Below are 15,765 nucleotides of genomic sequence, written 5' to 3'. Positions count from 1 at the left end.
TTAAAGTCCTAGTGTAGACCAGGCCTAAGAGGCAATCTAAATTCACGGCACAATTGAAGATGTGGAACAATTCAATTGTTCAAAATTTGCTCACATTTTTATGGTCAAGAAAAAGCATCTTTAGACTTCAGTCACCTCTGTGACATAAGTTTATGTGAATTCCTTATACTGCATGTGGTCTGATTCTCAGCTGGTCATTACCCCTTGGTGCTCTAGCCTTCTGCCCTTGTGCTTAAACTTGCTGGGTGTATCTGAGAACCATGGTGCTCTGTCCGGGTAATATGCTGTTACATGTTTGGGGCCAATGTGTCAGCTGCGAATGGTGAGAGGTCCTGATGTTTTACCAGAACTGATTTTGGAGAAGGATAGTATTCTCCAGCATGGAGTCCATGAGCTTCAAGGGTGGCGCTGTGTGGTTCTTCCAGCTTCTAGAATCAAAGATATTGGAGAGAACTTCTCTTTTAAGGAAGTGATGATCAGGCAAGGACATGGACGTGATTTTTACATTTTTGGTGTATCTTCTGCACTGGAGATCTATCCATGTCTGAGAGGGTGAGACCATTGCCTGCTTGAATGAGTCTCACTGTAGCTATCACGGAGATGAGACTGTTATCTTACAACATTATATCGCACGGTCTGACTGTTCACAATGATGATTATTGAATACAATTTCTGCCCTGGGTGAAAATTTTCTCGAAAGGCACTTTTGCCTCACTCCCATTGAGAACGAATGGAGCCTTTTTTTGAAAGAGCGAAGTTCTCAGTAATAGAACACTACTCATCAGCCCCTGCTGAAGACTTAAGTTTCAGTTTGAAAAGTGATGGCAAAAAGTTCAGTAATCATAATTAAAGAATTATAGCCTAATTATGAATTTTCAATGAGTTTTAACTATATGGGAAATTTTGAAAGGTCTTAATTATTCTATTATAAAGATTGTTCATGCCAAAAATTTGTCTGACACAGAGTGGTACATTTCTTAAAGGACTCATTTTAAAATTAACTCCTAAATTGATTAACACATTTACTTGCAAATTCTCAGAAAATTCTTTCAGTACTGAAAGTGCTGTAACTTTGGGGAGGATAAGGTGCATTTTTCATATATAACAAAGTAGTTGAATCCCTGCTTTAAGTGCCAATCTCAATGCTCTCAACTATGGAAAAGCAAGTGGCATTTTCATAATTATTCCACTGTTATATTTTATAACACAGAAAAATTAACAAGGCTGCAAAGTCAAGCACTCAAAAGGTACGAAATGCTAGACTTAACTATGCTTATACATCCTAAATTTAACCCCTTAGTGCGTATGCATTTTGATACAGACTTTAATTACACAATCAGATACTATTTTTTTCACAGGCCCCCTGCCTCATTTAGTACCTAGGATAGACAGTGTTTATCTGAATGATCAGAAGGTGAAGCATGAAGTAGAACCGATCTATCTAGGTGTGACCTTAGACCACTGAGTTACCATGTCCACCTGAAGAAGACAGCAGCTAAAGTTAAGACGCACAACAATCTTCTTAGCAAACTGGCAGGTTCATCATGGGGTACTTGTGCCCCAACTTTGTGGACGTCAGCTCTTGCCACCTCGTATTCGGTGGCGGAGTACTGCACACCAGTTTGGAGTCGATCGTCACACACCAAACTGGTGGATACAGTGTTACATGCCGCCAAGCATATCATCTCCAGCACCCTGCGTCCAACACCACTCCCGTGGCTTCCAGTTCTGAGCAATATTGCTCCTCCTCATGTCAGACGAGAGGTTGCCATTGGCAAGTTACTGGAGCAAGTATGCGCCAGCTCAAGCCTGCCGCTGCACAATGACTTTCTTTTTAAACCACCAGCTGCACGTTTGCCGTCACGTGCCCATTATGGTCTCATCCACCATGCCAGGATGTTAGAGCGTGGATATCTGTTATAATCCCCAACCAGTGCCTTGTTGCCAACCCCCCAATTTGCCGACATGCCCTGTCGTGAATGGTCCCTGTTGAACAGGTTCCGGACCAGCCAAGGTCTCTGTGCAGCCAACCAGTATCCTGGGGCCTTTATGACAACCCCTTGTGCAGCTGCAGCGCGACACAGACGATAACGCACATTGTCGATGAGTACCGGCTGACTAGGTTCAGCGATGGCCTCGAACAACTGCACCATGTCACTGAAGATGCCATCGCTTGGCTAGACAACTATGCACATGCTAAAGAAAAATAGTTACACAGCAGCTATTCAATATTGTGTGGCCCTATGCATTATTTAGTGCACACTATTCAAATCCTGGTCTGAAGACAGAATTATTGCTTTCCTTATGGTTTATCTGTGGTGCTCATCATTATAGAATCTGAATGCTTCACAAATAATGACGACTGTAATAATAATGAGGGTGGTATTATCTCCAGTTGACAAAGGGGAACACAGGCACAAAGATTAAGGTAAAAAATTTCCACTAGCTTCGTGTGTCCAAATTGAAATGCTTAGGACCTGATTTTTCAGAGAACTTTGCATGTAAAGCACTTTGTGTTCAAAGTGCAGCTCCCATTGACTTCAGCTGGAACACTAGGACTTGAGAGGCTCAAGCATGCTCGGTGGAGACGGAACCTTTGGAAATTTTAGCTGTTAAGCTCTAGCACAGCGGTCGGCAACCTGCGGCACGCGAGCTGATTTTGAGCAGTCCTGCCGCAGTCCTGGCCACTAGCCCCACTCAGCTGCCCCCCCGCCCACCGCTCTCCCCTGCGGGGGCAGGAGGCAGAAGCTTGGTTCTGCGGCAACCAAGCTTCCCCTCTCCCCCGCTTCTTCCCCCAGAGTGGTGCTTTCCTGCCCCGCCCCCTCTCCTTCCCTGCGCCAATCAGCTGATGGCCCTAGCGAGGGGGAGGGGGAAAGAGCAACAGCGTGCAGGCAGCTCCCTAGAGGGGACAGAGAGAGGTAGGGATGGAGCCTTGGGGAAGGGGTGGAACAGGGCATATCCCCTCTACCCTGAGCCGCTTAGGACAGGGGGCTGGGAGCACCCCTATGGGCCGAGCACCCCAGCCCTCTGCCCTGATTCCCCCCCCCCACTGTCTTCTGTCCTACACCCCTCACGCCCCCCAGCCCTCTGCCCTGACCCTTGAACCCTCCCTCACCCCCAGCCTTCTGCCCTGACCCCCCCACACACTCAGCTTTCTGCCCTGCAACCCCCATGCCCCCCAGCCCTCTGCCCTGACCCTTGAACCCCCCTCACACACAGCCTTCTGCCCTGCACCACCCAAACCCCTCAGCCCTCTGCCCTGAACCCTGCCCACCCCAACACATACCCAGCCTTCTGCTCTGCATTGCCACAGCCCCATCCCTCTGCCCTGCACCCCCCCACACACTCAGCCTTCTGCCATGCACCCCCCCACCCAAAGCCCTCTGCCTTGACCCCCCACAGCCTTCTACCCTGCACCCCCCACACATCCCAGCCCTCATCCCTGAACCCCCACCCCAACCTTCTGCCCTGACCCCTGAAACTTCCCCATCCAGTCCTGGCCGCAGGCCCTGCTCAGCCCGCTGCTGGCCTAGGTGAACAGAACCCCAGGCTGGCAGCGAGCTGAGCAGGCTGGTGGCGTAAGATCAGCATTTTAATTTAATTTTAAATGACGCTTCTTAAACATTTTGAAAACCTTGTTTATTTTACATTCAATAGTTTAGTTATATAATATAGACTTATAGAAAGAGACCTTATAAAAATGTTAACATGTATTACCGGCACGCGAAACCTTAAATTAGAGTGAATAAATGAAGACTTGGCACACTGCTTCTGAAAGGTTGCCGACCCCTGCTCTAGCAAGTCTCTACTGAACATGTGCCCACTGATTTTTTTCAAAAGTTTATAACTTGGCCAAATTTTTCATAGAGAGGGAAGAAGGCATCCCTGACAGGTTACCTTCCTACCAAATTTTAAGTCCCTGCTATAAAGCATGGGAAAGCTAGAGCTTTTCAAAGAGGTCACCAGAATTTTGTAACATAGGTAAAAGAACATATTTTTCCCCTTAGCCTCATTCTTGGAAACAGCTGAACCCTTTTTGCTGAACATTTCCAGAAAAATCAGTCTGAGGCAGACAACAGCATGGGTAATTTCAACCTAAGTGGTTAAAGTTTGGCAAAGCTATAAACCACTAAAAACAGGGTTTTTTTAGTGAGTGTTGGGCAACCTTAATAGGCAGTGCAACCATCCCCGCCTGTAATAATCTGCAGTATATATTGCAATATTGTTATGGGTGGGTTGAGAATTACATAGGTTTTTAAATGTGTTATGGTCATGTAAATATAACAAGTATAGTATATAGAAACTCAGGGCCAAATTCATCCTTGGCGTAACTCGACCTTATGAATGTTGCATCAAGGATTACTTTGGTCCATGAATACATTAAAATAATTAAAATTCCAACCAGTATGATTTAAATTCTTGTTTTTAATAAATTAGAGTATCTTCTACGTTTTCCTCTCTGGGGAAATTGTACATAGTTTAATATTGATTGAGTGTAAATGACATTTAAAAAGAAAACTTAAAAGATAAGCTTAACTCACATTTATATGAAGCTTTCTCTTTTTTTATCGTCCCGGAAGTCCTGTTTAAAACCAAAACAAAAAACCTGTCATTTTAACTGCCCCTTGGGCTTAATTAGAAAGTGGTATCTGATATAAAATCTGGGAAGTGTGACTCCCTGTGGATCCTGATGTATTGTAGTTTTGAATTAATCTTTTTTCCACCCCTCCAGATGGGGTTAAAGAGAAAAGTATCGGTCTTTTGGTCATTAAGTCACAATCAGCAACTTGTGATGTAATTTTTCAGTTACGCTTTTAAAAAAAAAAACCATCTCTGTGATAGGTTGGGTTTTTTTGGGTGGGGGGGGGTCCAGTGTTTAAGCTGTAGTTTGAACTTGCTAAGTAATTCACCTTATTTATCAGATTTCTTAAGCACATAGTAAAATATTTTTTTGAGCTTGGATTTTTATAGCTATAAATGCATTATATAAGACTTGATCCTGCTCAGTGCCCTCAACTGCTATTCATGGCAATGCTGATAACCTAGTAGGTGATGTAAAGTAACCAGAGGACATTTTATTAAAATCATTACTGAATTTTACAAGTCAAATTCTGTGGTGTATAGGTGATATGATTCAGTATTTGGGTGTCTTTACAGGTAATCTTAAATTATACACCTGGTATTTTATTAATGAATCAGGACTGTTAAAATTTAATATTTACAAACAATGGTTTTTAGCTATTGAGATAAACAAAAATGCTAGTTAATTTTAAGATTAAAAAGACATATAAACTGTTTTTAGTTGAAACCTGAAGTTTAGTATTATATTTTAAAACTAGTTTGTATTCAAATGATGCCGAACTACAAAGTAACAATTTATCAAAAATGCCATTGCAATTTTCAGATGTTTAAAATATTTAAAAATAGTAAACATTTTAGAAAATCCAATAAAATATATTTTTCTAACATGCACAATACCTTGATTCTAATCTTTCATTCTGAAATGAAGGCTCGTTGTTATTCATTTGCATCTGTTTGCTAAAGAATACATTTTGTGGTAGAATAAATTGAAGTGCTCCAGGAGAGAGTGTTTTCTAATAAAAAAAAAGTTTAGAAGGCAGGGTTGTGTTTTATTATGAACTTTGAAAATGGGACCTACAGCAATATTGTACTTGGTAGACTCTTCATGTTCTTAATCTGGTCTCTTAAAAAATTGTTTTAAGATTAATAGAATGCAGACCTGATTTCTGTCATTCCAAATTGTATGAAATACTTGAATGGCACTGGGCCACAGAGAGAGAGAGAGAAGATGACTCTATAGTGTTTGGTATTTAGGGCACTCACCAGGCATGTGAGACACCCAAGTTTGAGTCCCTGCTCCAATCAGTTTTTAATTATTTATACAAAGAGGAGCATCTTCAACATCAGAGATTGAGACCCCCACCCCAGAATAACCAATAGCCCAGGGATTGCGGCACTAAGAGAGGGGAGACTTGGCTTCAACTCCTTGCTCCAGAGCAGGGATTTGAACCTGAATCACCCACATCCTGGGTGAATGTCCTTAACCTCTGGACTTTTGGGTGTAAGGATGGGTGGCCGCTCCTCCTCCTTCTCTGATTGTTTAGTGAGTGGTGCATAAGTCCCCTAGTGATCTAGCTCAAAAATTTTGTCCAAAACTATTTGGCAGATTTGTGTCAAATTCGCAAATAGTTGGGCTGACCTGAAACTACAATTTTGGCAAATAATTTATTCATCTAGTTTAGGCTTTCATTTTCTCTATGAAATGAAAAAAAGAAACTTTGTTATTTATAGTAGATCATATTTCTGTCACAGGTTTTGAGCCAGCAATAGATCTGTGGTCACACTATGTACCTCTGAACTGCCTATAGACTTTAAGGCCAGAAGAGATCATCATGATCGTCTAGTCTGACCTCCTGCAGGTTGCAGGCCACAGAACCTCACCAATCCACTCATGAAATAGACCCATAATCTCTGAGCAAATATTTTCTCTTGTCTCTCAGTTTGAACAATATTATGCTGGTGGCAAGCATAATAATTTTAAGAAAGACTCTCAAGAATTAATGTCCTGGAGCAGATGCTTGAGAACTAGATATAACTGTCTTTCAGGATAAAACATCAGCTACTCTAATTCTGCACCACATCTTGGCTGTGAGCGCTTCATCTCCTAAGCAAAGCAGGTACCAATTATGAAGAGAGAAAAGGGAGAAAGGTGTTGTTTACTTGCAGTGCACCTTTCACCAAAGGAAGTAGCTTTAATAGAGATATCAAAAAACTTAACATAAATCATCCAAAAACTTGACTGGAAAAAGTTCTAACAGGCATGTGTGAAACCGAAGAACTCTAAAACAGCTCAACCAGTTAACTTGTGCTTTGGATTGTTTCCTTCCTTCATGAGGGCTGCTAAACATGACAAGATTGAAATTTCTAGCATAAACTGCTTTTCTTTTGTTCAGGATCAAAAATTTCAATCTATAGGCAAAATGCAAGAAGGAGGCAATCAATACAAAGCGTAAACAAATTCACTTTGGTCAAAATTCAAAAAACAAACATACCCACACGTGCTCACACCTTGTAATTTTGAAGGCTTCTGTTAGAAAGTGAATTTGAACTAAGTCTCTTGTCCACTAAGAAGCTCAACTTCCCTCAGAAGAAACCTTTCCTCATAACAGCCCCTCCCCCCGCCCCCCAAGTCAGGCTGCCCTCTGTTTCCTCCATCCAGATATTTGTAAAAATTGTCTGTACTATGACTAGCTGTGATTTCAGACTAATACCTTTGACCAAAGTCTCACTTTTCTTTGATTCCTAGAAATTAGAGATGGAAAATACTGTAGCTTATCAACAGTAATAAATCCCCTTTCAGTATATGACTGTTCCTCACAATTGTAGATTGAGTACTTTATAAATGCCTAGCTAGAAAGCAAGAGAGAAATTCTAGTGCTTTATGAAGTCTAGTTTATTGAAGTGATTTTTTTTTTGTTTTAAAAAAAAGAGGGCTGGTTATCTGCTTTCCTGAGTGCATCTCCCTTAGCACATATCCACTACATACTGTGCTCTCAATTTTTGCCTTGAGAAATGTCAGCCAAAGGCCAAGCGTGTATCCTTTTCCATTATCAGAAGGATAAGAGAGCTATAAATCTTATGTCAATTTTAAGTGATTACTAGAAGTGCTGAGAGGAGGTTTGTATTTGGAAGATAAACAGGAGCTACTACATAGTGAGTCATCCTATCACTTTCTGGCATTTCTGCTAGGTAAAAACACCTATCTCGCTGCGATGACACTTTACTATGCAGTCAATGTAAAAAGTATGGGAGAAGCATGGCAACTGGTAAAAGGTGTAGACAATCCAAAGGGCCACCCACAAGTGAACAAAGTCAAAATAGAAACACTCCTTTTGTGAGTATTCTTTTGTCAGTATCCTAAGCAAATGAAAAGGCTCTACAACTTCAATCCCAATGAATGCAAAATTAACGTACACATGTGAATCTAGGAGTATAGCTGTGCTATGGCAAGTAACATAAACATTAGCTGAAAGGATTACTTTAGTTTGAAATACCTAGATTGGAACCATATTTATCCCTGATGTAAATCCATTGACTTAAGTTTGGTCCTGGACAAACAGAAACCTTAGTTCTCATTCCAGCAAGGTTCCCAGCCCTTTACCGGGTACAGTAGCTAAAATGATTACCATGAAGTTTATTTTGAGGTTTTTGGAAGAGACCTTTTAAATGCAAGTTTTATTTGATATACATGGACATTAAAGATCGCATGGCACTTTCCCTAAGAGAAGGGAATTGTCCAGGTATTCCTCAACGAAAAGTTCCCCTTCCAACCCTGTTGCACATTGTGTTGCATACCAGTTATCTACTACCTTCCACTCCAAAAGTGGCTGCTTTTCTGGTAGATAAGTAAATGCATGAAATGCTTTTGGATCATTGAGTATGAAAGAAGCTGCAGAACTGTAAATTGTTATATAAATCATTGCTGTTGATCTGTAAAGCTTCATTATGAATATATAGTTTAGTATAATATTGTGTACCAGGTATTCCAGATTTTCAGTGCATTTAATTGTTTTCTGGTTTCAGAATCCAAACCCTGACAAAGAAAACCCTCCTTGTAATGCACAGGAATTGGAGGAATGTGATATTTTTCTTGAAGACAGCACAAGCTTATGCAGATTTGATGGTAACACCTTGAAAATCACTCATGTGGTAAGTGAAATATGAAATCCAATTATGCTTACCCAAGTATCTCACCTTCATACTTCTATACTGAAAAATCTTGATTTCTGTTTTCTGTGGTGAGACATCTTAAAAACCACACCAGACACTCAGCTGGTATAAATTGGTGTAGCTTCATTGAAATCTTGTAAATATTTTCTGTAATGAAAAACCTCAGTAATAGTTAGCTGCATATTTGCATAAATATATATGCTGTAGCAGTACACTTCTGCAAAAATGGAAAATCTCTCCCCAGCACAGGTTTTAATTGATGATCCTTATACAACCATGCTATTTTGGAAATCTAAGTTCTTCTGGTATATGTTCCTGTTGGTGCTCCATTATAGGATGTGTGCATGCAATTGCAACCAGAGGCTACAGTGTAGTGACCGTAGGAGAGCAATGCCTCATGCTCTGAATGAGAGGTTATGGGGAGGAATGAGCGTGCCACTGCACTGTTCTTTCTCAACTGCGTGTGGCTCAAGAAAGAGAGTTCTGCCGTATGCAGCTTCCTGCCTTCATTTTGTGAATTCTTTACCTTATTATTTATTTTAGTAGTTGTTTCTGCATTCTTTTGATACCTATTTATTTTATTTAACATTGGTGTGTTAGTAGAAGAGGGGAGGGGGGCTCCTTTCCCTCCACTTCTTGGATCTTTCAGTCCTAGCTCTGGAGAAGTCCCTATCCCCCGGAGCATTGGTCATAGGCCATCTCAGTCCTTGCTGCTGCTTCATTTGCAGTTCTGGACAATAAAACTCTAAAGAAGAGGAAACCTATCTCTTCAAAAAAGGAAATGAAGAAAAGAGAGAGACCCATTCTCAGGAGACCTCTCATCCCTCTAAGGTTATTGTAGAAGCTCTGACTGAGTGCGGTACTGAAGCCTTGGTACAAAGGCAAAACCTCATTTGGACATAGCTATCACCAGAGCAACTACTGAGGCAGCACAGTCTGACACCTTGCAGCACTGCAAGAGACACAGGTCTATCATCAGTGTGATGGTAGCAGCATCTAACCCAGGGGTAGGCAACCTATGGCACGGGTGCCGAAGGCAGCACGCGAGCGGATTTTCAGTGGCACTCATGCTACCCAGATCCTGGCCACCATTCCGGGGGGCTCTGCATTTTAATTTAATTTTAAATGAAGCTTCTTAAACATTTTAAAAACCTTCTTTACTTTACATACAACAGTAGTTTAGTTATATATTATAGACTTACATTTTAACCTTTTTAGAAGGTTTTTCTGTATTACCGTCACGCGAAACCTTATATCAGAGTAAATAAAGAATCAGAATAAATGAAGAATCGGCACACCACTTCTGAAAGGTTGCCGACCCCTGATCTAACCATACCTCTGAAAGAGGAGATGACACCACAATTACCTGGATACCTCAACAGCCTCCATCTTGCCAATCGGAACCATCCCAAACTTCATGTAAGGCTATCAGAGCCCTCTACCTCCTTCCCAGTTCCTTTCTTCAGAGGATCTCATTCTCTCTCATGAACCCAGAGTCACCAATATGAAGATCATCTACCAGTGCCATGTCCTCAGTACCTCTGAGAAAGTACCAAGTTGAGACTTGCTTAAGTCTCCAGGCTTTGGTACCAGTTAAGACATTAGAGGCCACCCTGATCTTTAGCTCAGGGAAAGATTTGTTGGACTCAGATTTTGGTTTTGGGATCCGTCCTGATATTATACTACTCTACCACCATATGTTCCTTTCATGATGAGGATCTTAGGAAACCTATCAAATGTCATACGCCCAGAGATAGATTATCATTGGGATCCCTTCCCTTTCCCCCACCGGAGTGGGATTACTGGGACACATGGGGCCACTATGGCAACCAGCTCCATCGGCTGCCTAAGAGAAAGCACTGGCACCCACTGGTATCATACCATACACCAACACATACAAGCCATCCTCCAGTACTGTGCACTTCAGTACTGCACACTCCTCCAGTATTGGGTGATATACAGGAGGAGCAAGAATCTCTGGCTGAGGAGATCTCATCTCAATCTGTAAAGTCCTATTTGTGTCCAAGGCACCACCCCCTCTCCTACGCTGATGATTTTAAGACCTTCCAGAATGGCATGGAAAGGCTAGTGAACACTCTTCAGATTCTAGTAGAGGAAGTCCAAGAGTCAAAACATTCCTTTGTGGACATCCTGAACATCTGTCCCCAGGGAGAGGTCCCATTTATGTACTTGCAGTGAAAAGGCAGTATAATAGATCCCATCCCACTCACATATCAAGATCATTCCAGTACCATCCGCACACTTTCACTAAGCCTCAGAAACCTTTCAGGAGAAAGTCCAGACCGTAGAAACGGGGGCCTCCCTCCCCTACTTCTACTCAATCAGCCACTCCCTCTAAGAGGCAATTTTGACACTTCAGTTGAGGGCATTAGGCAGCTGTTGTGCAACTACCCCTCCTTTGGAGATAATCTATCATGCTTCTTACTTGCCTGGAAGTACCTTACCTCAGATAAATGGATACTGGAGCTCATCAAAGTGGGTTACTCTATCCACTTCCATTTCATTCCTCCTCCTCAGACCCCTACCTGACCCTTTTCAGGGATACTTTTGTTACAAGGAGCTACTAAAAAAAAGTTCCTTCTCTGCTCCTCATAGGAGCAATAGAATCAGTCCCACGAGAGTTCCTCAGAAGAGGGTTCTATTCCAGTTTTTTCCTTGTTCCCAAGAAAGGTAGAGGGTGGAGACCCCAATCCTTGACCTCAAGAATTTGAACTGTGTCCTAGCACAACAGTTCGGAATGATGACATTAGCTACCATAATTCCATCATTCGATCTCAGTGCTAGTGGCTCAGTCAGGAATATCAGTGTTCCCATATTTGGATGGCTGGCTTCTCAGTGGGCAGTCCCCTCAAGATCCCAGTCCTTATGCTCAGAGTTGCGAAAGGTGTGGAACTGGGGCATCTCCCATCAGATAAAAATACCAGGTGTCCAGAATACAGTTGCAGACTCCCGTTGCAGATGCTTTGGATAAGATCACAAATGGGAGTTCAAAGACTGTTTTCTGCAACATCTGCCAGCGCTTGCGTAAACCAGGGGAAAACCTCTTTGCCACCTTGAACGACACAAAGTGTTGCCTGTTCTGCTCCAAGGGAGGTCATTCCCACAGCTTGATATCTGGTCACATCAGCGCAGTGCACCTAAGTGATGCTCAGGGCCTTGTGTGTGCACTCTGCAGTGGGGTGATTGTCCCCCTTGAGAATTAATAGCTATAAAATCTCTTAAGGATCAGTAAAATATAAAATTAGAAAATGGAAGTTACCATGTGATTGAGATTTGAAGAATAACCACTGGTTGGTTTTTACTGGTGGCTATAATTATATGAGACAAGAACAGTATTAATCTTATCTTAACCATTTAATAAATGATTTAATTTAAAAACAGATATGTTTCCACTAAAAATCTAGATTGACTGACTTTAATTTAAATTTTATAATATACTTTCATATAACTGTTTTTCCTTTGAAAGTTTTTTTTATAGGTTTTTTTTTTTCGTCAATAGAGTTTTTATTTCTGTGATCATGAGTTGTGAATAGTTATACACTTTTTGTGTTCGGTTCAATAGATGAGTTGGAATTCAGTTCTCAATTGTTTGATAAAATGTGGCATCTTTAACACAGTAAATTGTAACATTTGCTAGCAACTATATTTATCTTCATTTTCACGCAATATTTAAAGCTCTGACTACTTAGAAAAATTCACTTGCTAGGTAATTCAGCAAGTGTCACTCTCTTCCCCCTAAATTGATTAAAGAACTAATGCCCCAGGGTGTTGTTAGAGGATACTGTCTACTGAAAGTGCTACCTTTCAGATGAGAAATAAAACTGAGGTTCTCATTACTTGTTATTAAAGAACTCATGACACTTTTCCCAAGGTAAGAGCATTTGACCAAGACATCAGAGCTGAACTCTAATGGTAAGCCAATCTTTCATCTCTTGAAGTTAGCAGTCTGCAGAAAAATTACTTCTTGGTATTGTAGGCTGCGTTTAGAAGTGATGCATTTGATATAGCATATGTAGCCTGATTTGGGGTGGGTTAGTAGGGTTGGTGGAATTTATCCACTTAATTTAATTTTATTTGATAATTAATTTTCTAATTCATTAATAATATTAATAATAATTAATAGTTATTAATAATATGGGTATGGCTCGCCAATATGTGTGATCAGAAGATAAAGTTTGTCTTGAATCAGGCTTCACAGAGTTTATACAAGGAGCTTCGGGGTATATGACAGGAACTTACACTGAGACAGAAATAGTCATAAAGACCTTTTATTAAAATCAGTGAAACGATAAGTAAATGTAAAAATGTTAAAAACAGTTTGAGATTACAAAGTTACAAAATATCACAGTTCTTTAAGAGATATATTTATGATAATACACGGTTCTAAATTCACTCTGTGCAGTAGCACCTGGGTGTTGTTCACACTTATTATAAAGGAAATGATACAAAAGACTGGGTATGAGTTTAACCCTCTATAAACTAGATGCTTTTAAAAGATAAAGCAGAAATTAGATTCCTTTATTCTTACAACTTTGAAAAGAAATAATACTACAACCTGTCAATAGTTAACAGCCTTCGTAGGAGATGGGGGGGGCATCGATGCGTAGTTGAGGCGATGGAGAGACAGGAACTGAAAGATGGGTGTATCGCCTGCCTAATGGTGATTTGTTTCACCTTTTTATAGAGCATTTATTCGGAAATCCTTCCTCCTATGCCCAAATTTCGTCTTTCCCCCACGGAAATGTTAGGGTACACATGCCTCATAGGCTAACATCTGTATGCGTATGAGTGACAGATATGTACGCATTTGTGGTGTACTTGTTAGATTTGTGGGCAAAAATCCGCACTTTCCACCCTTTACTGCTACTGGCCTAGCCAAAGGTCTCCAGACTTTTGCGTAGGTAATTTGTCTATTATTACTTTTCTGAGTAAGGGTCCTCAAAGGTTGCCTTCAGCGTCACACAGGATGTCTGACCTGGGTGTCTGACTTGAATGTCTGTCTTGCATTTCAGCTATTGCAAAAATCTATAATTCTATAAAGCCTACATACTTAAATTTATCAAAAAGACATTTTATACAGACCAACAGATTAATCCTCAGGGCTACACCTAATACTAATTTTAAAAGAATATAGTAGCAGCAATTGGGAATAAATTCAAACTAAGGATTTAAGAAAGTAGAAACCAGCCATTCTGCTGAATGCATTTGGCGTTTGCCAGAATAAACAGTATGTTTTCCTTGTTTTCTTTCTAAACAGTACAATTGATATGTAAGAATTACTCCTTGTCATGCTGAGATAAACAGCTTAAGGTCTTGAGCTAACCTATTAAAATATGATTTCTTAGGAAGTGTTTATTTTTCATTGTAATAATGTGCGAGCAGTAGATTGAGTGTCATTGCAGCTTACACAGTGATCAGTATCTTTCATCTAAGCACAGCATATGTCTGGAACGTAACACCCTACCCCAAATTTGTGAGACTTGCATAGAAGAATCATTTGTTTCAAGCTTGGTTACAATAGATGGCTGAATGATTGAGAAGCCATTTACAATGCTTCATATAATCAGTGTAGGAATAATTATGTTTAAGAACATTAGAAAAAATGTATGGAGGGGAAACATTTTAATTCTTTCAAATCAATTTAATAAAGATGTTAATTTAAAAAACAAAGTTAACCCTTTTTAACAGTGATTGCTTGAGAAGTCGTGAATGCCTCCCTATGGGCTTCTTTCAGTAAAGTCCGAACTCCTTTGGATTCTCTTGTTCACAGAGCCTATACAAGCTATTGAGGCTAGACTGTCAACAAGTGCCAGTATGTTTCAGGGAAAATAATGGAGGAAAAAATCCCTGCACTTAAGGAACTTGGAGAATCATGGGGCACAGTTATGGTTCATTGTGCATCCTAATATAATTGTGGAATCTGCACAGATACTACCGTATTTTCCACACTATAAGGCGCACCTAAGAGCCTTAAATTTTCTCAAAAATTGGCCGTGCGTCTTATAATCCGGTGCGCCTTATGTGTGCACTGAGTTCCAAAATCTGTAAAAAAGTTGTTGTGCGACTTTGGTAAGCGCTTTGCTTGATTGACTGTCGGACCATTTTTCGCTGACACAGGGACATAATACGTAAACTACGTACACTGGCAGCGATAAACCAATCAGAGAACATTACGTAATACGTACAGTACGTACGTTTACCTTCTCCACTCCTCCGGTAGGTATACTACCGGTATGCTGCAAAACAACATTTGTTTGTCTAAGGACCCCCAAAAATGGCACCAGTGAAGAGACATGCTTACGAGGCACAATTCAAACTACAGACTATCAGTTACGCGGTTGTAAATGGGAATAGAGCAGCTGCAAAAGAATTCAACATCAATGAATCTATGGTTCGGAAGTGGACCGTATGTTTTAGCATGCGCCTTATAATACGGTGCGCCTTATGTATGGGTTAAGTACAGAAATAGATCCCGTAATTGAGACTGCGCCTTATAATCCGGTGCGCCTTGTAGTGCGGAAAATACGGTACTTACTGAACTGAGCATGTGCAGAGAGAATAGTTATGAGGTCTTGTGAGTTCCATCAGCCTAAATGATATCCCCTCATCTAATCTTCTATGTAAAAAGAAAGTGTACATTTTCTGTTTTTTCCTGCTTCACAAAGTTTTGCTAATAGTCACTTTTCCCCTTCCCCTGGGCTCTCCCAGTTACATCTGTTTATTTGGGTTAGTTGAGTAGATGGGATTCAGAGGAGCTTAGTTTATCTTTGCAAACTGTAGATAGAACAAATGTCAATATTCAAAACCCAAAATGAAATCTGTCCATTAGTCAGAGGCAACATATACTGCCTGTTTAGCAGTCTGTGTTATGCTCCACTTTTGTCTTGGATACTTGCTTGACTAGTAGTTATGCTGGTCTTCTGGTGTCTTTGCACTGGTATTAGGCAAGTTTAGTCATTTGCAAATAGTCTTTTATAAAAAGTGATTTTGAAT

The 15,765-nt window shown here is 40.6% G+C and overlaps 1 protein-coding gene across 3 annotated transcripts in view; it reads left to right on the top strand.

Annotated features, from left to right (window-relative positions):
* NUDCD1 (NudC domain containing 1) overlaps nt 1-15,765 on the top strand; it is a 171,552-nt gene that overhangs the window by 104,617 nt on the left and 51,170 nt on the right. For all 3 annotated transcript variants that reach the window (XM_039526150.1, XM_039526149.1, XM_039526151.1), the window contains exon 8: nt 8,605-8,730. In XM_039526150.1, coding sequence (XP_039382084.1) covers nt 8,605-8,730 — 126 coding nt within the window. The remainder of the gene's footprint in view (nt 1-8,604; nt 8,731-15,765) is intronic.

The sequence above is a fragment of the Mauremys reevesii genome, linkage group 2 (genome assembly GCF_016161935.1).
Source record: "Mauremys reevesii isolate NIE-2019 linkage group 2, ASM1616193v1, whole genome shotgun sequence".
NCBI classification, from domain to species: Eukaryota; Metazoa; Chordata; order Testudines; family Geoemydidae; genus Mauremys; species Mauremys reevesii.
The sequence above is the reverse complement of the archived record's forward strand: the minus strand, read 5'-3'. Positions and strand labels throughout refer to the sequence as shown.